The 24,337-nt window shown below is 34.6% G+C and overlaps 1 protein-coding gene across 6 annotated transcripts in view; it reads left to right on the forward strand.

The window, feature by feature from the left end:
• Window positions 1-24,337, forward strand: part of VPS54 (VPS54 subunit of GARP complex) — a 97,718-nt gene that overhangs the window by 48,796 nt on the left and 24,585 nt on the right. For all 6 annotated transcript variants that reach the window (XM_059079593.2, XM_059079592.2, XM_067007516.1 and 3 more), the window contains 6 exons: window positions 2,851-2,977; window positions 4,153-4,260; window positions 6,522-6,577; window positions 11,134-11,230; window positions 17,872-18,212; window positions 23,990-24,119. In XM_059079593.2, coding sequence (XP_058935576.1) covers window positions 2,851-2,977; window positions 4,153-4,260; window positions 6,522-6,577; window positions 11,134-11,230; window positions 17,872-18,212; window positions 23,990-24,119 — 859 coding nt within the window. The remainder of the gene's footprint in view (window positions 1-2,850; window positions 2,978-4,152; window positions 4,261-6,521; window positions 6,578-11,133; window positions 11,231-17,871; window positions 18,213-23,989; window positions 24,120-24,337) is intronic.

Here is a 24,337-nt window from a genome sequence, read left to right on the forward strand (position 1 = left end):
TATTTCAGCCAAGAGGCATATATCTGGTTGTCTCTCTTTTCATGAAATTAGCAGCCATTTGGTGATCATTGCCTAGATTTATCATCTCATTATCGGTTGCAAATCATGATATTCTAATTTTAAACTTCCTTATTCATTTATTAATGGAATATTTCTATAAAGCCATATTTCTCCATAACAATTATTTGGTAATTCTGAAGGACAGTTCTTACAAGGATAGGCAAGGTAAAGTCTAGGTTCTTTTCCTTTATTTAGCAGTTTTTAAAAATAATGAATTGAAAAATATAGCATCTTCCAAATGTTTTATAAGCACATGGATTTATATATATTTGAAGTATTAAGGTTTTTTTTTTAAATCGATGTTCATATTGTCCTATCTTTTGTAGGAACATCCTCAAGTCCTTTTGATTCTATGAGTAGTCGTTAATGGTTTTCTTCATGTTATGACAGGATATTCATATTATACATTTTCTGCTCCATATTTGTAAACTGCCATTTCTCTAAGGAGCCCTAGTTTCTTTTAGTAGGAAATGGTATTTAGAAATTACAATCTAGGTGTCAGAGGTGTTCCTTGCTACTGGATTGGTCATGATTTCTAGGCCTTTTTAGTGGGCAGAGCTAGAAAATAATTTTCCCTCTTTTCATACCCTTGTGGTATGAATGGATAAATTACTGTGTTTTAAAGTCACTTGAAATAATTCCTCTTTGTGTAGATTTGCCTGTACTTTGATACATAGTTAAGTTCATTTGTTTCATTTGCTTTTGATATTCAAGGATTGCTGTTTTTAAATGTAATATTGTTTTACAACTATGTTATATAGTTACATTGTTCCAAAGTCAAATCTATAAAACAAAAGATATTCAGAGAAATTTAACTTCTATCTTGGTTCTCTTCCTCTGTACCTACTCCTGTAAGTCATTTTAAAAAGTTTTAGTTTATGTTTATTTATCCATCTCTGTTTATTTATCCATCTCTCTGTCCCTCATCTTAGACAAGCATTAGCATACTGTACATACTTTTCTCCACCTTGGGGTTTTTACCTTACAGTATATACCCTGTAGATCATGCTACAGTATGCATTCTCAATGGGGGATATCACCCAAAGTGGTAAAAGTTTGTTCTTGAAGGGTGAAAAACATTCTTGGATTTTACAATGGTTTGTGGCCCTCCAAAGGCCATGGTACATAAACGGTTTTACAGTATATCTGTGATATTAAAACTTCATGGGGAGTGATTAGGAATAAAAATGTCTGAAAAGACTTTTTAGGGGGCAGTAGTTGAGAAACTGCTCTGTAGCAGTATATAGTATATTAATTGGTATTCCTCGATTCTTTTAAAGGTGTATGGGGTCTATCATGATATATTTAACTAGCCTTCTATTGGTCAGCATTTGGGTTGTTTCCATTCCTTTGCAATTACCAACAGTGCTGCAATGAATGTATGTTCTTTTGTCATTTACCAGTGTAACTTTGAGATGGATTCTAAGAAGTGAGATTCCTAGGTCAAAGGCTAATTGCCTATGTAATTTTGCAAGACACTGCCAAATTCCTTTTATGGCAGTGTTTTAGTTTGTAAGAGTGGATATGTTATAAATTAGTTTATTGTGAGATGTTGTCACCATTTATGAGAACCTCATTAGACTTCTAATTAGCTGTGAGAAATATAATTTTCATATTGCAAAAAGCAAATTTGTTATTTCACTTATCAGATTTTTTCTAAAAGTATCACTGCACTACTTACCATATTGTTGTTGTTCATAAATGAAGAACAACGGATCTGTCTAAAAGGTCACATGCTTTAATTTTTTTTAATGTGCTGTATCTGGTAATAGTAAAGACAGTTGCTAACATTAAGGGCTTGTTTTTCAAGTAAATGTAGCTTAAACTTTTAAAATGTTTTTATAATTAATTATAAATGTTTACATTTAAGATAAATTTCACTTAATTTTTGAAATGCCTTGGACCAACTAGATTACCTGGGTTTCTTCAACCCATTGTTTTTATGAAACTATTAGATTGTGTGGCAAAAATCCCTTTGGATATGACGGTATTCATCCTTAGTGCCCTTCAGAGCAGGGATTAACTACCTGGGACCACTCTTGTCACTTGGACAGTACTTGCTTTTTCTAGGGAAAAGGTTCTAAATCTCTTTAGTAATACTTGCCCTCACCACCCCCACAACTCTGCCAAAGTTAGAGTCCTGCTCACTTTAACCCTAGCCAGGATCTGCAGGTACTGAAGAGGTGGACTAAAAAGGAACATCATACTTCATGAGAAGAAGTTCCATGGATAGATTATAGCTCAGTGACTTTAGATCTTCACTCATGTGTTCTAATGACTTTAATGGCCTGAGGGATATTGCACAGTAACTCAAACTGATCCTGACAGAGGTTGAGCTGAGTCATTCTCTCCTATAGTTCTTCAAATATTGATAGGTACCCAGAACAGGGCCTGGTGCATAGTAAGCGCTTGTATTTATTGCATACATGAATGGCTGGGGAGCTACTGATATTTATATTCAGTAAGTGGTTAATGAGGAAAGGACTTAGAATATCTGAATATTTTGTCTGTGAAAAGCAGACTAAAAAGCAGTCATGAAGTTTTCTAGAACCAAGTTTCCTATAGTATATCTAACTTTGGAGGTTAAAGATATACAGAGAAAAATAGAATTTGGGAGATGATGTGAAACTGTCGCAGTTATTTTTGTTAAGTTAAAAGACTATTTTACTAAAGCATCACCTTGTTGCACAAGTACTGTCAGCTAGAAAAGTTTTGCTGACGGGTTCCCTTGATCGTGGAGTAAATCTGGGTTTTTAATAAATGAGGTAACATTTCCCTCTTCCTTTGTAGGCATTTGGGATCACAGCTTTGTGAATTAGAAAAACTGATAGATAAAATGATGATTGCAGAATTTTCTACTTATTCTCACAGTGACTTAAATAGACCATTAGAAGATGACTGTCAAATTTTAGAAGAGGTATGTCTTTTGAACTATAGAATGAAATTGATGTCATTGCTTAGTGTTATTTCTTAACAGCTTTAGTTTAGAACACATTCTTCTCAGGTTATAGTGAGCAAAATTATCTTCAATATCAAGCCTGTGAGACCTATGAAATCTTTCACTAACTATGTGACTTTAGGAAACACATAATTGTTTATTATCCTATGAAATTAGAGAATAAATAATTTTATAGCTTAATTAGAAATGGGAGTTAAAATGAAGTCTTTATATGGCTTACTACCCAAGTTCCAAATATAGATATAGGATGTAGATATAGGATGAATTAACTTATATCCATGTATATGCATGTATTGGAGTGTATCTTTTATAAAAAGTGATCATTATTATATGGTAACTTATCAGTCATTCACATTCACTGAGCACCTATTATGAACATGTTTTATGCATATGCATATACAAATATATCATATTTAGTAACTTATCTAGTAACTTCTCAATGCTGATTATTGCCAAGAACTTGTAAAGAATCCAAAAAGCCCTAATAGCAGCCTAAGTAGTTAAAGAGATTTTTGTAAATGTTAGCAGTTAATGCTCCACAAATAATCCAGGTCATCATTCCAGTCTTCTAGACCACTAATTAGAAAGCACCGGGCTCATAGAGTATTTATTGGTCATCAGGGTTTGAGAAGAATACTTACTGAAACTAGACCAAAATATACTCATACTGTTTTGTCCCCAAACCAGCTTCATTTGATCCATTATAGTAGGGTAGGATTTACCTGTTTTAGAATAATGACTCCAAAAATCTGATGATAAGATTGCTATGGAGGGCTTCCCTGGTGGCGCAGTGGTTGAGAGTCCGCCTGCCGATGCAGGGGACACGGGTTCATGCCCCGGTCTGGGAAGATCCCACGTGCCGCGGAGCGGGCTCGTGAGCCGTGGCCACTGAGCCTGCGCGTCCGGAGCCTGTGCTCCACAACGGGAGAGGCCACGACAGTGCGAGGCCCGCGTAACGCAAAAAAAAAGATTGCTGTGGAAAGGGGTTTTTAAGGCTTTTAGAAAATACCATAAGGAGGATAGAGATTTGAGGGTCAAACAATAAAACCCTTGACATTGATTATTTCTACCTTTAAGTGAGATTATTTTGTATTTGAATTTTGACATTGTATGCACTTCTTTTATTTTAACAGGAAAGACTAGTATCTCTTGTATTTGGACTTTTAAAACAAAGAAAACTTAATTTTTTAGAAATATATAGTGAAGAAATGATTATTACAGCAAAGAATATCATTAAACAGGTAATTATACATTTTTATTTGATATAATTTGGTCTAGAATCTTTTGTGAAGTTTATTTTTACATGATCCTGTAATAATACATGTAGTATCATAGTAATATTTTCTCATTTATTAAAAAAATTTAAATATATAAAAATAGAAGAAAGAAAAACATAGCCCTACCAGTCGAAAAGATTATCACTTTAAGAATATTTCTAAGCATACGTTGTTACTGGTGTTTTTCATTGGTGCTCTCATACTGTATATATAATTTTGAATTGTATATATATTTCTGTTTGAATCATAACATAAGCATTTGCTCATAAGCCTTCAGAAATATCACTTTTAATGGTTGTATAAAATTCCATCAACATGTTAGTTAAACCTGTTTAAGCTTTCCTCTGTGTTAAATATTTAGGTCATTTTCATTTCGGTACTATAAAGAACACTGTGACAAACATCTTTGGTATGCTTTGGTATAAAGTCTTGTTTGTTTGGTTTCTCATATTTAAGACTATTTTTCTTATAGCTGATTCCTGAAGTGGAACTATTGGCCAGAGAGTGAAAAGTATTTTTAAATTGTTTGATACATAGAGCTGAAATGCTTTTTTTCTAAAAAAGATTTTACCAATAGTACATACTTTCACCAGTGTTTCTTCTTACTCTGATCTCTAAGAAATTATAATTGTAAACTAAAATCTATTTGTTTTTTTTTTTTAGTCTTCCCTGATTTTTTTTCCCAAGCTAATTGGTATTTATTACAACACAATTGGCATAAAGTGATAAAGTGGAATTGTCAGACATTTTACATCTGCATTACTTTTAGAAATTAAAAGAAAAAGCTTACCACCTACAATGCTATCAAAGTTTCAGTATTTGTCATCTACTCATTAGAAAGTAGATATACATTTTAAGGTTATTTCAGTTTTAAAGATGTGAAATTCAAGTTGCTGCTATATTTCATAATACAATTTTTTTCCATAAGCAGTTTTTTTTTACATCTTTATTGGAGTACAGTTGCTTTACAATGTTGTGTTAGTTTCCTCTGTACAACAAAGTGAATCAGCTATATGTATACACTTCTCTGATTTTTGTTTTGACTTTTTCTATTCAGATAAATCTCATTCTCTGAACTTTAGTTTTTCTATATATGAAAAAGAACAATTTTGAATGAATTTCTTAGGCTTAATTGATCATCATCATTAGGTTGAATGTACCCCATCTTTTACCTCTTTCAAACATTGACTAAAACACCATATTTTAAAATTATCACTACCACTTCCAAAAATTGTTGATAACTACCACTAAATATATATGTATATTATAGCTTAGCAATTCTACTTCTAGGTAATTTACCCAACAGAAATTCATACCTAGGTTCACCAAAGACAGCACAAGCATTCCATGGCAGCATATTTGTAATAAAAAACCGGAAAAACTCAAATTTTATCATCAGTAAAAAAGATAAATAGAATTGTAGCATATTTACATCATTGAATACTATACAGCAATGAGAATGAATAAACTACATGGAACAACATGGATATTCACATACATAAGGTGGAGCCAAAGAAGCCAGACACAGAAGAGTATACACTGTATGATTCCACTTACGTAAAATTCAAACATGGGTAAAATTAATCTGTGGTGTTAGAAATCAGGATAGTAATGTCTTTTGGGAGGAAGTAGTGACGAGGGGAGCAGGAGGGGCTTACTGGTAATATTCAATTTCATAATCTGAGTTCTGGTTAAATAGGTGCACTCCATTTGTAAAAAAATATTGAGCTATAAACATAATTTGTACAGTTTTCTGTATGTATATTATACTTTTAAACAGTTTTTAAAAACTGCTGTTTTAATTCCTAGACTTCTAAAGTCTGAGCATTTATTTTTTAAAACCTTAATCTGTTGCACATGTTGCAAGGAAGTGTGACCTCCAAAATGAATTTCTTTTGGAATTTTAGTATGGGGCTTATACCATGTCCTAAGTATTATAGTTCTATGGGGGTTTTGTGTGTGCGCGTGTGTGTTTGTGTGTGTATTTGTGTGTCAGCAGTTTTAAATAGTAGGAAATTGTGATTAATACAGTTTAAGCATACCTTGGAATAATTATTAATAGGGTAAAGGTAATGCTGCAGTTTTTTAAACACCTTGAGGTACAAGAGACAGGAGAAGTTTGGTCAAATAATTATAGTCATTGAGGCCTGTATTAATATACAAATGAACATGTAGTACTTACAGTTCTAAAGATGTTAATCAATTTTTTTTCTTAAATTTTGCAGTGTGTGATTAATAAAGTTTCACAAATAGAAGACATAGACACAGATGTTGTTTTGAAGTAAGTATAAATATTAAGTTGGGGTTACCTGTCAGGGAAAAGGTAACGCATTAGAATAATCTAAGGTGGATTTAGTTCAGGAATTATTTGCTAAGGTGTGGGCAGAGTGTAGGAAAATCATAAGTGATAGTGTAGTACCTTTAAGGGACAAAGAAAGAGAGCAGTTAATGGAATTCAGAAGGAGAAGAAGATGTAAGTAGCTGAAAAAAAATGTCTTGTAGTAGTTGAAGTGATCTTCAGTGGAGGGAGGCAGTCATCCTGAGGTAACCCCTCAGGGATGGAGACGGACTGTTAGCACCTTTCCTCCTTTCATCTTTTGTAAGGGCTCCTCATTGGCCAAGCCCAGCAGGTCAGCCTCCCAGGGCAGAGAGAGGGTGGAGAGGATACAACGTCATATGGAGGGTAGAAATTGAAGAGGAATAGCAGTGTTAAATTTTAATTATTTAGCTATATAATTAAAACCCAGTTAGCTTTGAGAAGTTGAGTACATGATTTTGAATTGTCCATGTCTGTAATTTTTTGTTTTCCCCTTGAAATAACTATTCTTATTTTAAGGAGAATAGTGATAAATATTTTATGACTATGAATTTCTTGTTCATATAGGTATCTAAACTTTATTAACTGGTCTAAGATATGAATAGTAATATGGACAACTGTAAAACTTCTCTGGGCCAAACTCATAGAATGAGGATTGTGGAGTTTTAATTTCCACACTATTACCTAGTGAAAGCTCAGTTTCAGAATTAGCTGAAGCAATCCTAATAATGCAGGGATCACTAGTAGTTGGAAAAATTAAGTTACTGGACCTTTGCTAAAAGCCCTATATACATGGAGAGTCAGTTATTTTAAGTATTTTTCTTCCCTAGGGAAATTTCTCAACTTAGAGAACATCCTATATCACAAGTGTATAGGAGTATCTTTTGAGAATAAAGTCCTAGGTGTGGCAGCGTTAATTAAAAATTTGGAGTAATAAGTCATTGTAGTACTCTAAAATATCTTTATGGAATTCTATTTTTTATTAATTTTTAATCTTAAAGTTGATTGATGTCAGTTATAAAAATATTGGCTGTACTATTATGTATTGTAATATTTAGTATATATATAATATATATGTAGCTAATATAATATTGGCTAATACTTACATAGCACTGTGCATTGTTCTGAGTACTTCGTATTAACTCAGTTTATATTCACAGCTACCATATAAGGTAGGTTCTACCCATTTAAAATGAGAAAATTAGATCATGGAGGAGGTAAGTCATTTGTCCAGAGTCACACAACTAGTAAGTGGCAGGGCTGGAACTTGAACCAAGGCATTGTGGCTTAAGAGCCCATGCTCTTAGCCACCAAGCCACATGATCCTTCATATATGGAAGAGTACTTTTTAGTTTGTAGTTAGAAAAGTAGGTTATTAAGTTTATTAGGGGAGATGTTATGTTTCTATTTTTATTTTTTTAAACATTTTTATTGGAGTATAATTGCTTTATAATGGTGTTAGTTTCTGCTTTATAACAAAGTAAATCAGTTATACATATACATATATCCCCATATCTCTTCCCTCTTTCATCTCCCTCCCTCCCACCCTTCTAGCTGGTCACAAAGCACTGAGCTGATCTCCCTGTGCTATGCGACTGCTTCCCACTAGCTATCTATTTTACATTTGGTGTATATATGTCCATATATACATTACCACTCTCTCACTTTGTCCCAGCTTACCCTTGCCCCTCCCCATGTCCTCAAGTCCATTCTCTAGTAGGTCTGCGTCTTTATTCCCGTCTTGCTCCTTGGTTCTTCATGACCATTTTTTTTTTTTTTTTTAGATTCCATATATATGTGTTAGCATATGGTATTTGTTTTTCTCTTTCTGACTTACTTCACTCTGTATGACTGACTCTGGGTCCATGCACCTCACTACAAATAACTCAATTTCGTTTCTTTTTATGGCTGAGTAATATTCCATTGTATATATGTGCCACATCTTCTTTATCCGTTCATCTGTCAGTGGACACTTAGGTTGCTTCCATGTCCTGGCTATTGTAAGTAGAGCTGCAATGAACATTGTGGTACATGACTCTTTTTGAATTATGGTTTTCTCAGGGTATATGCCCAGTAGTGGGATTGCTGGGTCATATGGTAGTTCTATTTTTAGTTTTTTAAGGAATCTCCATACTGTCCTCCATAGTGGCTGTATCAATTTACATTCCCACCAACAGTGTATGAGGGTCCCCTTTTCTCCACACCCTCTCCAGCATTTATTATTTGTAGATTTTTTGATGATGGCCATTCTGACCGGTGTGAGATGATATCGCATTGTAGTTTTGATATGAATTTCTCTAATGATGAATGATGTTGAGCCTTCTTTCATGTGTTTGTTGGCAATCTGGATATCTTTGGAGAAATGTCTGTTTAGGTCTTCTGCCCATTTTTGAATTGGGTTGTTTGTTTTTTTGATATTGAGCTGCAGGAGGTGCTTGTAAATTTTGGTTATTAATCCTTTGTCAGTTGCTTCATTTGCAAATATTTTCTCCCATTCTGAGGGCTGTCTTTTCGTCTTGTTTATGGTTTCCTTTGCTGTGCAAAAGCTTTGAAGTTTCATTAGGTCCCATTTGTTTATTTTTGTTTTTATTTCCATTTCTCTAGGAGGTGGGTCATAAAGGATCTTGCTGTGATTCATGTCATAGAGTGTTCTGCCTATGTTTTCCTCTGAGAGTTTGATAGTGTCTGGCCTTACATTTAGGTCTTTAATCCATTTTGAGTTTATTTTTTTAATTTTTAAATTAAATTTTATTTTTTTTTAACATCTTTATTGGAGTATAACTGTTTTACAATAGTGTGTTAGTTTCTCCTTTGCAACAAAGTGAATCAGTTATACATATGTTCCCATATCTCTTCCCTCTTGTGTCACCCTCCCTCCCATCCTCCCTATCCCACCCCTCTAGGTGGTCACAAAGCACAGAGGTGATCTCCCTGTACTATGCGGCAGCTTCCCACTAGCGACCTAATTTACATTTGGTACTGTATATATGTCCCTGCCACTCTCTCACATCGTCACCGCTTACCCTTCCCCCTCCCCATATCCTCAAGTCCATGCTCTAGTAGGTCTGTGTTTTATTCCCGTCCTATCACTAATCTCTTCATGACATTTTGTTTTCTTAGATTCCATATATATGTGTTAGCATACGGTATTTGTTTTTCTCCTTCTGACTTACTTCACTCTGTATGACAGACTCCAGGTCTATCCACATCATTACAAATAACTCAGTTTCATTTCTTTTTATGGCGGAGTAATATTCCATTGTATATATGTGCCACATCTTCTTTATCCGTTCATCTCTCAGTGGACACTTAGGTTGCTTCCATGTCCTGGCTATCGTAAATAGAGCTGCAATGAACATTTTGGTGCATGACTCTTTTTGAATTATGGTTTTCTCAGGGTATATGCCCAGTAGTGGGTTTGCAGGGTCGTATGGTAGTTCTATTTGTAGTTTTTTAAGGAACCTCCATACTGTTCTCCATAGTGGCTGTATCAATTTACATTCCCACCAGCAGTGCAAGAGTGTTCCCTTTTCTCCACACCCTCTCCAGCATTTATTATTTCTAGAGTTTTTGATGATGGCCAATCTGATCAGTGTGAGATGATATCTCATTGTAGTTTTGATTTGCATTTCTCTAATGATGAATGATGTTGAGCCTTCTTTCATGTGTTTGTTGGCAATCTGTATATCTTCTTTGGAGAAATGTCTATTTAGTTTTTCTGCCCATTTTTGGATTGGGTTGTTTGTGTTTTTGATATTAAGCTGCATGAGTTGCTTATAAATTTTGGATATTAATCCTTTGTCAGTTGCTTCATTTGCAAATATTTTCTCCCATTCTAAGGGTTGTCTTTTGGTCTTGTTTATGGTATCCTTTGCTGTGCAAAAGCTTTGAAGTTTCATTAGGTCCCATTTGTTTATTTTTGTTTTTATTTCAATTTCTCTAGGAGATGGGTCAAAAAGGATCTTGCTGTGATTTATATCATAGAGTGTTCTGCCTATGTTTTCCTCTAAGAGTTTGATAGTGTCTGGCCTTACATTTAGGTCTTTAACCCATTTTGAGTTTATTTTTGTGTGTGGTGTTAGGGAGTGTTCTAATTTCATACTTTTACATGTAGTTGTCCAGTTTTCCCAGCACCACTTATTGAAGAGGCTCATTTATTAAGGGAGATGTTATGTTTCTATTTTTATTCCAGAATATATCTTTTCCATATTTAACCAAAATTAGTTTATTTCTCTATGCTTTTTCATCGAATGGTCACGAAGCATGTTCACATGGAATTACTACATGATAAGATTCATACATCCGTGTACTTGACTAGTCTTAGAGATGTTTAAACAAGGAGAAGTTGCTTAGTAATTGACATCTTCATCTCAGTTTTACAATTTTAGCTAGGTATCTAGATTAAATTGCGTTTTATTATTCTTTTGTTGCTAGTATTTAGTGTAGTTTCCTCCAATTTGTAGATAATACCATGTTGGCCTGAAGACAGTCATTAGTTTTGTTTGAATTTTTTTTTCTAGGCTTGCAGATCAGATGAGAATGTTGAATTTTCTTCAGTGGTTTGATCTGCTAAAGGATATTTTCTCTAAGTTTACAATTTTCCTACAGAGAGTTAAGGTAAGCTTATGTGTTTATCAGTTTGTCCAGAATATCCCTAAAGTTAAGTCATCTTTCTAGATATGAAAATTAGAATTAAAAAAAATTTCTTTGTTTCTGTAATTTTTCTAAAGGCTTTTAAATTAGATTTGAAGTCCTTCAGAGTATTTTGGTACCTTTTTATAATTTTGGATCATATGTTTTATTTTAAAAGAAATATGCTTACTTGGCATTAAATATTATACAATAATATTTCCTTTTGTGATTTTGTAATGCTTGAATCTCTGTAGATTATCTAGAATTACAATATTGTGAAACACTCAAAAATCTATCCCAAACCACTTAATTTTTCTAGAAATTTAATGTTGATATAATGGTATTTTTTAACATATGGTTCATATTTAAATTGTTCTACTAATGTTCTTTATTACAGGGTTTTTTTTTCTTTGTTCAATCTGGAATCCATTCATGTATCATGCATTGAATTTAATTACTTTGTCCCTTTGGTCTAACAACTTAATTTTAATCCAGTCATTATAAGGAAAAGAACACATTCCACACAGCATTTTTAGAAGAAAAAATGTCACAGACTCTAATACATGTTGGTTGGGATTACCAGCATGTCATAACTGTGTTTTAATAAGACAGTCATTAGGAATTACTGGGTGTAACAGGCTGTTTGTGAAATGTGATATTCTTTGAATTATCAGGTGTCAATATTGTATTTATGTCCTAGTTAACATCCCTGGCATCTCCTGAGTTTCATGTTAAAAATGATCTGGGGGGGGCGCTTTCCTGGTGGCTCAGTGGTTGAGACTCTGCCTGCCGATGCAGGGGACGCGGGTTTGTGCCCTGGTCTGGGAAGATCCCACATGCCGCGGACCAGCTAGGCCCGTGAGCCATGGCCTCTGGGCCTGCGCGTCCGGAGCCTGTGCTCCACAACGGGAGAGGCCACAACAGTGAGAGGCCCGCGTACAGCAAAAAAAAAAAAAAAGATCTAGGGGACTTTGGTAGTTATCTATGATATGACTTCCTTATTGACATTGACATGCTCTAAGTCACATACATAAGCTTTCCAGTCAGAGTGGGAAAAGTTTTATAAAATGTGATTCACTATACTTAATTCAGATGCCTACCAAAATGTTGATCCTATCCATTAATAGTGATAGATAGCAAACCTTTATCTGTGGATTGCACAGTAACAAGGCCTTGTTTTCACTTTTTCTTATACTCCTACCATGACCTTATCACACACATGTCTGGATATATAGAACTCCTACATTGCATAGTTAGAACTGGCCAACTTTTTTCCAGTAATTTTTAAGTAGCTATCTTACTTTTAGGTTCTATATCAGTTAAACTAAGCCAAATTATTATTTGATGTATGTACAATATGGGAACAGTGATTTGTCCTAATTGTAGCTTCTTATTTTTACATTTAGGCCACTTAAACTAATACTGTTGTAAAACATCTTTGAAGATGATGTTTAATCTTTAAATATAGTACTTTTTTCTTTGAAAAAGTTTGTGGTTCCTTAAGGGCATGATTTTGCTGAAAAATAATGTTAATTACAGCTGTTCATTTTTAATGAAGAATTTTAAAATAACTACAAATTGGAAAGAACCGTGATGTCTAACAATAGAGGAATGGTTAAATAAGTTATGCCTGGTATATCACTATCATGGAATATCATGCAGGCAAGGAGTTTTAATGATTGAAGAAAATGCATATATTATAACATTAAGTTAAAAAGCAAGACAGAGACCTACTTAAATATATAGTCTGCTCTTAGCTGTGTTAGAAAGATTTTTTTACCTCTTCATCTCCATAGACCAAAGAGACAGCTTGTCTTTTTAGTGGTTATCTTTAGGTGATAGGATTATGTATAATTTAAATTTGTGATTCATTCTTTTCTGTTTTTCCTAAGTTTTCTACAAAAAGAGGTATTACATTTTAAAAATTGATTTATAGTTGATTTACAATGTTGTGTTAGTTTCTGGTATACAGCAAAGTGATTCAGTTATACATATATATGCTTTTTCATATTCTTTTCCATTATAGTTTATTACAGGATATTGAATATAGTTCCCTGTACTATACAGTAGGACCGCTGTTTATCTATTTTATATATAGTAATTTGTATTTGCTTACCCCAAAATCCTAATTTATCCCCCCCACCACCACCACACCACCACCACCCCCTCAGCTCTTTCCCCTTTGGTAACCATAAGTTTGTTTTCTATGTCTGTGAGTCTATTTCTGTTTTGTAAATAAGTTCATTGGTATCAGTTTTTTTAGATTCTACATATAAGTGATATCATGTGGTATGTGGTATTTGTCTTTCTCTTTCTGGCTTACTTCACTTAGTATGATAATCTCTAGGTCCATCCATGTTGCTGCAAATGACATTATTTCATTCTTTCTTATAGCTGAGTAATATTCCATTGTATATATGTACCACATCTTCTTTATCCATTTATCTGTCGATGGACATTTAGGTTGCTTCCATGTCTTGGCTATTGTAAATAGTACTGCTGTGAACATTGGGTTGCATGTATCTCTTCGAATTAGAGTTTTCTCTGGATATATGCCCAGGAGTGAGACTGCTGGATTATATGGTAACTCTATTTTTAGTTTTTTAAGGAACTTCCATACCGTTCTCCATAGTGGCTGCACCAATTTACATTCCCACCAACAGTGTAGGAGGGTACCTTTTTCTCCATACTCTCTGCAGCATTTACTATTTGTAGACTTTTTGATGATGGCCATCCTGACTGGTGTAAAGTGATACCTCATTGTGGTTTTGGTTTGTATTTCTCTAATAATTAGTGATATTGAGCATCTTTTCTGGTGCCTGTTGGCCATCTGTATGTCTTCTTTGGAGAAATGTCTATTTAGATCTTCTGCCTATTTTTTAAATTGGGTTGTTTGGGGTTTTTTTGATATTGACCTGTGTGAGCTGTTTGTATATTATGAAAATCCCTTGTCAGTTGCATCATTTACAGATATTTTCTCCCAGTCCATAGGTTGTCTTTTCATTTTGTTTATGGTTTCCTTTGCTGTGCAAAAACTTTTAAGTTTAATCAGGTCCCATTTGTTTATTTTTGTTTTTATTTCCATTACTCTAGGAAACAGGTCCCCCAAAATATTGCTGTGATTTACAACATGTCAAAGACTGTTCTGCCTATGTTTTCCTCTAGGAGTTTTACAGTATCTCGTCTTAAATTTAGTTCTTTAATTCATTTTGAGTTTTCTTTTTTATATGGTGTTAGAGAATGTTCTCGTTTCATTCTTTTACATGTAGCTATCCAGTTTTCCCAGCACCACTTGTTGAAGAGACTGTCTTTACTCCATTATATATTCTTGCTGTATTTTTCCCTTTGTTGTAGATTAATTGACCACGAGTGTATGGGTTTATTTCTAGGCATTAATTGTATTTTGTATTTTTATTAGAATTCTTTATTGTTTATATCCCATAGTTTTAAGATGATTTGTATAGCTAAAAAAGAAAATAATCCTTAAATGCAAGCTTACATTCTTTTTTAAGAAATTTTTAACTCTTAAGTTTTCAATTTGTTACGTGGACAAATAATTCTGGACTATCATTTTAAAGACTTATCAAAAAAAAAAAAAAAAAAAAAAAAAAAAAAGACTTATCAATATGGTTACCAGATTATTTCATTCATTATTCTCAAGACTGGAAAAATTTATTTTAGCGGTTCTGGTCTTTGAACATGAACTTGACTATAAACTGCTGCAATATGAAAGTTCAGAGAATAAATCACGTACCTACTCTTGAATCTACTATATATTGTAAAATCTTCTGGCATCCTTAAGCAAGAATGGCTCTGGTTTTGGAAAAAAATAATCAGCAAACCTTTAAAACTGTAGGTATGGTGAAAACAGCGAAGAAGAACCCCTAAGAGAACACCTGATACACTGTATATGGAAAGTTTATTGTATTAGCTAAGATGTCAGTTAAAAGGGACAAAGTATTCAAATGAAACTAATTTAAACAATAAAAGAAATATATTGGCTTGGGGAACTTAAAATAGTCCAAAATGAGGATAGGCTTAGTTCCCCTACCAGGGAACCAGTTATGACATGGTCATGGTTTTCTCGCTTAGTTTCTCTGTTTTAATTCACTTCTACCTCCTCTTTGTTGGCTTCACCTTCAAAGTAACCAACCTAATTATAGCAAAATGGCTATATATAACAGTTTTAGGTCTTCCACATTTGTATACTCTACTTCCTAGAACAAGATTTTTTCTTCTTCAGTCATCAAAGTCCTTGGTTTTAATCCACTGGGCTAATTTAGGTTACTGTGGTCAGGACAATGCTGTGCACTGCTTGCTTTGGATCTGGATTTTCTTCTCACTTCTGAACTAATCCTGTGGCAAGGAGGTTGGGAGTATACTGAGTGGGATACACAAGACTAACACCTGAAGCCGGAAGGTGGACTCAGTTTTGCATAGCTGTATTCCTATGGGGGAGGTGTAGAATAGTTGTTGGGGAGAGAAATACCATGTCCAAAGACCATGACCATTTTTTATTAAAAAATTTTTTAAGAAAAAATATTATCAAGAGAGAAGAGATAAGGAGGAAGAAAGGCAAAATGAAGATGCGGGAGAAAGCACATCAAGATTAAGATGAGACAGTAGTGAGGATTAGAAGCAGCAATGGAGGAGTGTAGCAAGGAGCAAGTTTGTGACAATAGAGGTTACTGATCAATGGAGAAAGAAAATATGCAGTATCCACAGACACTCGAAGCCTCAGAATCTCTCTCGTATACTGTATGGAATATTGTATTACTTAGAGTGCATTTAGTTCCAAATAACAGGAAACACAGAGTGTTTTAAACAATTAAGGGGATTTATTAGTTCATATAGCTGAAAAATATCCATAGGTAGGTCAGCCTTTAGGTGCGTGATAGAGAGGTTGATGATGTTATCAAGCCTTGGTGTTGTTTCTCTGTGTTTCTCTCAGTCTGTCTTCTGTGTATCTTCTTTAGCTTTAAGCTCAGGTGGTTCCATTAGCTGATTGGACTAGCTTAGACCCTTATCCTAGCTTTGGAGACTTAAAGTTGGAGTCTGCTTGCCTAGAACCATGTATATCCTAAAAAAGAAATCAAGAGTTTTGAGAAAGGGGCAACAAATTACAAGAACGCAACCATGAATGTTAAAGTAGGAATGCAGCCCCTGTTTCTTAGTAGTCCATGAAGACATTGACTTACATAAATTTACTCTTAATTCATCTAGCTTTCAGTATTTATTAAGTACCTCCTATATGCCCAGAACTTACTATTCTAGGCAGTAACATATAGTATCTCATGGAGCTAACATTGTAGTGGAAGGAGACCTAGAATTAAAAAAATAAAAAGATAGTGGTAACTGTTATTTTTAAAAAAACTGGTTAATGGGATAGGGTTGCTGGAAGGAGTCATAGGAGTCTTCTTTTTTTGTTGTTTTTGATTCAGATTTATTTATTTATTTATTTATTTATTCATTCATGCATGCATGCATGCCATGCGGCATGAGGGATCTTAGTTCCCCTACCAGGGATCGAACCCGTGCCCCCTGCATTGGGAGCACAGTGTTAACCACTGGACCACCAGGGACATCCCAGAGGCTTCTTGAGGAAGTGACAGTTGTGCAGGAACCTGAGTGATGAGAAGGAAACATGTATGCAAACATCAAGGTGAAGAACATTCCAGGCAGAGGAAACAACAAAGGCACTGAGATGAGAACAGTGGAATTTAGAAGAATAGGAAGAGAACCAGAATGTCTGGAGAGCAGTGAATGAGTGAGAAAAAGGTGTAAGATGAGGAGAGAGAGAGTTGGATTTAAGGGTAGGGATATACGGATTGTTTTTTCCTTTTAAGAAAGCATAGCAGGACTTCCCTGGTGGTGCAGTGGTTAAGAATCCGCCTGCCAATGTAGGGGACATGGGTTTGATCCCTGGTCCGGGAAGAACCCACATGTTGCGGAGCAGCTAACCCCGTGCTCCACAACTACTGAGCCTGCACTCTAGAGCCCGTAAGCTACAACTACTGAGCCCTCATGCCATAACTACTGAAGCCCGTGCGCCTAGAGCCCGTGCTCCTCAACAAGAGAAGCCACTGCAATGAGAAGCCCATGCACCACAACAAAGAGTAGCCCCTGCTTGCCGCAACTAGAGAAAGCCCATGCATAGCAACGAAGACCCAACGCAGCCAAATAAATAAACTAATTTAAAAAAAAACAGTGAATATTTGTTGAATAGATGATTGGATACTGGTTGCTCTGTTCCAAACACCCCCCTTTAAAAAAAATTTAAAAGAAAAGAAAGCACATCAATCGACGAACATGATCCTCTGACAGGCAAGTTACGTTTAGTGTAACCTATTTAAGAAGTTAGAGAAATATGCAGTATATTTTAGGGAGATTTCCATTTACAAAATTAATTTGTAAATGGAGCCCTATGTCTCAGCTTTAGGGAGCCCATCTCTCTTGAGCAATTCTTTTTCACAAGTCACCTTTACTGTGTAATAAAAGAAATTCTGATATGCATGACCTTGACTCATTTGTAAGATGTTCAAAAGTACATACACAGAGTTCACTTTTGGAACCTTTAGGTACAAAATATTTTAAATCCTTTAAAAATGTATCCTGTTTTCTTGTAGGCAACGTTAAATATTATTCACAGTGTTGTTCTCTCAGTTCTTGACAAAAACCAAAGGACTAGAGAATTGGAGGAGATTTCGCAGCAGAAGAATGCTGCAAAAGACAATTCACTGGACACAGAGGTGGCTTATTTAATCCATGAAGGCATGTTTATAAGTGATGCATTCAGTGAGAGTGAATTAACACCTATAGCAATTGACACTACCTCTCAAAGAAATGCATCTCCAAATAGTGAGCCCTGCAGCAGTGATTCGGTATCCGAACCAGAATGTACTACTGATTCTTCATCCAGCAAAGAGCAGACATCATCATCTGTTACTCCAGGAGCTGTGGATATTATGTGAGTATGGTGACTGCTGCCAAGTTAACAAGATTTTGAGTCATCTTATTAATGGTTCCAATAAGATTGATTATTCAGTTTATTGAGAAACCATGTACACTTTGGTCTTTTGGAATTTAATTTAACAAAAGTAAATTAATTTTCTGAAACATGTATCTTTTTGAAAATGTATGCAAGGTAAAGAGGTGAGCATTGGAAGTAATTGAGAATTGTAGAATTTTAAGGCTGGGAAGGAACCATTTAATTAAATGCCCTCAATTTGGAGAGTTTAGATGACTTATTTAAAGTCATTAGCGTCAGAACCTGTCCTGGAACTCAGGTCAGTATTTCCTTGGTTATGTTTCTTTCTTTTACTATGTCACCTTTGTATTTTGTATATAGTGAAAATCTGTTTGATTTACAATTTTCAGTTTTTCAGACATGAATTTCCAAGTGGGTCACACTGTCTTTTTAAATATTACTTTTTAAAACTTATTTTGAAATAATTTCAAATATACAGAAAAGTTGTCAGCATTGTACACAAAACTCTCATATATCCTTCACCTTGCGTCCCCAGTTAATGGTTTACCACATTGCCCTCTTTCTCCCTTCCTCTCTCTTTTTCGCTCTCTTTTCGTCTCTCCTTTCTTTGTCTCTCATGTTAAAATTTTTTCTCAATCATTTAACAATAGGTTGCAGACTTCATGTTCCAAATACTTCACTGTATATTTCCTAAATACGATAACACTCTCTTAAATAACTACAGTATACCAATTAAAATCAAGAAAACATTGCTGCATTATTACCATCTAATGCACAGACCCCATTCAAAGTTCACCAGTTGTCCCAATAATGTTCTGAATAGGAAGAACAAAAATAAAACAGCCAATAAAATCTTTCTGGTACAAGAACATTATTTGTATTTTGTTATTATTAAGAATAATAAGGGCTTCCCTGGTGGCGCAGTGGTTGAGAGTCCGCCTGCCGACGCAGGGTTTGTGCCCCGGTCCGGGAAGATCCCACTTGCTGCGGAGCGGCTAGGCCCGTGAGCCATGGCTGCTGGGCCCGTGAGCCATGGCCGCTGAGCCTGCGCGTCCGTAGCCTGTGCTCTGCAACGAGAGAGGCCACAACAGTGAGAGGCCCGTGTACCGCAAAAAAAAAAAAAAAAAAAAAAAGAATAATAAAAACTCAGTACTTTTGTTCATTTTGATGTAAGTCAGCTTATAGCCCAGGAGCTTATAAAGGTTGCAGTTATAGTGTAAAGTCAGCTATAATACCTCCCCCTCCCCACCATAAATCAATCAGTCAAACCCTGAACTACATATTAATAAAATTTTTTCTTCTCTGTTCTGGCTTATATTTTCACATTTATTAGTTAGAGTTCACTCTAAAACTGCTGTTAAAAGAGATGTAAAAACATCTGTAGCTTAAACAATATAGAATTTTGTTTCTCTTCTGTAACAATTCAGAGGTAGGAGGTCCAGAGCTGAGAAGGTAGCTCTACCATCTCATTGTGTAGCTTCCCTCTGTGTCTTAGGAGGTTTTATCATCTCATTTCAATCTGTAGCAGCAGGGAGGAGAGGACAAAGGCTGGTACTCTCCTTACTTTTTTGTTTTGTTTTAACCTTTTAACTGGAACGTGATGCACATATAGGGAAATGGACCAGTTATAAGTGTTCAGCTCAATTTATTATAACAAAATGAACACCCTGGTGTAATCACCAAGGTTAAGAGATATAACATTACCAGCTCTGTAGAAGCACCCCCTTGCCACTATGCTTTCACTTTTTCCCCCCAAAAAACCATTAAAACTATGGTTTTTCCAGGTTTTAAGCTTTATATAAATGGAACCATAAATTGAATCATGTTCTTTAGTTTCTAATTTCTTTCATTCCACATTATATTTGTGATATTTTTCTAAGTAGTTGTATGCAGCAGTAGTTTATTTGTGCATAAATATTCCACTTCTGACTACACCACAATGTATTTATCATTCTGTTGTTGATGAAATTTGGATTATTTTCAGTTTGATTGTTGTGAACATTCTTATAGATGTCTTCAGTGTACATGATATAAGTATTTCTGTTGAATATATACCTAGGAATGAACAAGTATTGTGAATAGTCAATTTAACTAATGCCAAACAATTTCCCAAAGGATTGTACTTCTTTACAATCCTATCAGCTGTGTGGAAGCATTCCTATCACTCCACATCTTTATTCACTCTTGGTATTGTCAGTCTTTTACATGTTAGACATTTTGGTGGATATGTCACAGGTATAGTAGTTTAAATTTTTATTTCCCTGATGATTGGTAAGAGGGCACTTTTCATACATTTATTGGCTGCTTGGATATCCTCTTCTGTGAAGGTCCTATTCATATCCTTTGCCCACTTCTCTATTGGTTTGCCTTTTATTTCTTATTGATTTATGGGAGTTCTTTTTGTAGTCCCAACACAGCCCTTTGCCAGTTGTCCATACTGCAGATATCTTCTCCCACTCTGTGGGTTGACTTTTCACTCTCTTATTGGGGTCTTTGGTGAACAAAAGTTCTTAATTTTAATATCTTATGATTCAATCTTTCCTTTTATGGTTTGTGCTTTTTTGTGTGTCCTATTTAAGAAATCTTTCCCTAACCTAAGACTTTGATGATATTCTCTTATGTTTTTTTCTGGAAGCTTTGTTGCTGTCCCTTTCACATTTAGATCCACAATCCATCTGGAATTGATTTTTGTGTATAGTGTGAGGTTGTTGTCTTTTTCCTCATGTGGATATATTTTTGACTTCACACCATTTATTGAAAAGACTGTCTTACCCGTTGCTCTATAGTGCCACTCTTGTCTTAAATTAAATATTCATATATGTATGAGTCTGTCTCTAGATTCTGTTTTGTTCACTTGTCTGCTTTGCACCAGTACCATTAAGTAGAATTGTATTAGTTATGATTGCTTTTTAATTAGTCTTAATAGCTGGTAATTTCTCCTACCTTTTATTCTTCTTCCATTATGCCTTATTTATGTTGCAAATCCATATACATTTTAGATTTGTTAGCTCCCTGTTGCTTTCACGTAAATTTGTTCATGTTTTATCCTTTCTTTCTTTTTAAGAGCACAATTCAGAAATTGCAGTCCCACATCCTGGTGGCTAGCATATTATCACATGTCTATATCTAGCTATAAGAGAGGCTTGAGAAATAGTCTATAGCTTGTTGGCTATTCGACAGCTAAAACTATTATGGCAGAAGTGAGAAATGATATTAAAAGATAGCTAGAAATCTGTTGTACTATTTGAGATTCCTTTAAATCAAATGCAGCCTCATAGTTTTTATTGCTCCCCTCCCACCTCCATTGTGGCTCACTATACACTCTGGAGCTTCTCTGGCTTTCCACAATGGCATGCTCCCATAGCATGATAACAGAGGTTCTGTAGGTGGTTTCTTCTGTGTTTCATAGGCACATAAATGTCTGGGAACTACCCACCCCCAAGGGGCAATGGATTGATTGAGTATATTTATACATGTGACCCTAACTAGTTCTTTCTTGTATCAAGTGTTTTTGCAGTATGTAATTGTGTCCTAGATACAGTACATGCAGAAATGATATATGATTTTTTATCTATGTTAGTGGTAGATTTTCCATATTTTCTTACATTATCAAAATAATCTACAACTTTGTAAGTTTATTCCAATGCAGACATGGGCACAAAAGAGTGAATAATTTCCCATGCAGGAAATGGGAAAGGAAAAATAATGGAAAGGATTAGAAAGTTTTGTAGGTTTTAAAATTTTTTTATTTTCAATTAAATAGTGGTTAAAATAAAAACATATAAAGTTTACCATCTTAACCATTTCTAAGTGCACAGTCCAGTAGTGGTAAATATATTAACACTGTTGTACAACCAATCTCCAGATCTTTTTCTTCTTGCAAATCTGAAATCCTATGCACATTAAGTAACAACTCCCCATTTCCTTTCCTACCAATCAATCCCCTGGCAACCCCTCTTCTTTCTGTCTCCATGAGTTCATCTACTCTAGGTACTTCATGTAAGTGGAATCATACAGTATTTGTCCTTTTGTTTAGCATATTGTCTTTAAGGTTCATCTATGTTGTAGCATGTGTCAAAATTTCCTTCTTTTTATAGGCTTAGTAATATTCCATTGTATGTATATACCACATTTTATCCATTTATCGGTGGACTCTTGGATTGCTTCCATCTCTTGGCTGTTATGAATAGTGCTACTGTGAACATGGGTGTGCACATATATCTCTTTGAGATCCTGCTTTCAGTTCTTTTGTGTACATAGCCAGAAGTAGAATTACTGGATCATGTTTGTGAGGTTTTGTTTTTTGCTTTTCCCTATTAACGTGAAAGAGTTCCATTAGACTTAAATGTTTTAAAATCTTTTTAAAAAACAAAATTACAAACAAATAAATGATTTTTTTAGAAAACTAAACTTCCCAGCTTTTTGGATTGTCACCCTACTTTCTTAAAGACTTAAGTTTTTTTTTTTTTGCTATTTCCTGTTTATATTTTTGTGAATTGGTGGCATATTGGCAAGAGTTCCAAATTCTTAATCATTCCCTTATGTAGGGGCAAATTTTAGAAATTCTTCAGAAAATTGAATTTACAATTGAAATAAAAATTTAACTTTGAAATTTAAGCAAACAGTTTTATGGGAGCTGGTATTGAAATAGCACCTGGACTGTTTATATAGAAGGAAATGTTGCAGTAGAGGAAGCTTATCAGATTAGAAATAGAATTAGACTAATTCTGGGTTCTAGTCCCACCCTCTTAACCTTGTGACCTTGGGTAGATCACTTAAACTTTCAAGATTCAGTATCCTCATCTGTAAAGTAGAAAGTTATCTATCTGCCTCAGAGTGTGAGAACCAAGCAAGATACTGTATCTGAGAGTATTTAAAAAATATTTATCCCTCCATTATTTTAAAGCACTAGTAAGTAAATTTAATGATACAACTTTAAAGGACAGCAGGTAATAACTTTCTTTAATACCTTAACCCAGTGAGAGTAGTGGTTTGCCTCAAATTAATATACATCAGATCCTCTTTGAAATATCTTTGAAAGTTATTTTAATTCAACTGAAATGGAGAAAAATTATGCTAAGGTACTTCACTTGGTTCATGATAACACTAAACTGACTTGTTGGCACAGAATCAGTGGTCTCTATACATGCCCTGGGGAAAAATGTATAAAAAACAGGAAGTCTTACATTTCTTCCTCAAAACTGGAATAAATGCATTACATATAATAAATACTCCTATTTAATTGTAAGTTTCTTGAGAACAGTATTCCCTCCAGTGCATAGTAGTTAAACACAGTAAATAGAAAATATTAGTTCAGTTGATCTGACTATTAATAGTCATTCATAATTATAAGTAAAAAGAGGGCCTGTTTGTTCCTTCTTTCCATTACTTTCCTCTTCCTTCCACTATGTCATCCTAGGCACCTGTGCACAACCTGCCACAGCTACACCCTTGTACCTAACGAGAATTTCTTTTGCTGTAGTTTTTGCAGAATTTCCAGTCAGAGTCTGAACTAAGTATTAAAAATACTACAGCAGAGAGAAAATTATTCTTATATAAGATTAGGGTAAAATATATTTGTGTTATCTGAGCTTGTTTATGTGATTCTCTACCACAAAAATAAAAGTATATGATACATCACAGAATTTTCCCTCAAATGTAAATTTTACAGCTTTTTGTTTTTTATTGGTATATCGTCTGTGGCGAACAGTGTGTTCACAACTTTCCTTGACTTAATCTCTTTCTATCATTTTCAGGGTCAATGAAGACATGAAATTAACTGACTTAGAGCTGGGAAAGCTGGCAAATAATGTCCAGGAGTTATTATATAGTGCCTCAGATATATGCCATGATCGAGCTGTCAAATTTCTCATGTCAAGAGCAAAGGTTAGTTGTTTTGATAAACTTTAGATATTTTATACATAGTAACATTATTTTAAAGATCTGGAATATATCCTCGCTGTGTCCCTATTCCACATAATGCATATTTTTAACACTTAATAAGGTACTGGTGTGGTCTATTAAGGAGATGTTGAAATGCAAAATAATCCAAATTAAAGAAATAGAAAAAGTTAAGCATGCTTTTCAAGTAAATGATTAAAAGA

The sequence above is a fragment of the Kogia breviceps genome, chromosome 11, assembly GCF_026419965.1.
Source record: "Kogia breviceps isolate mKogBre1 chromosome 11, mKogBre1 haplotype 1, whole genome shotgun sequence".
In the NCBI taxonomy this organism is placed as follows: domain Eukaryota; kingdom Metazoa; phylum Chordata; class Mammalia; order Artiodactyla; family Physeteridae; genus Kogia; species Kogia breviceps.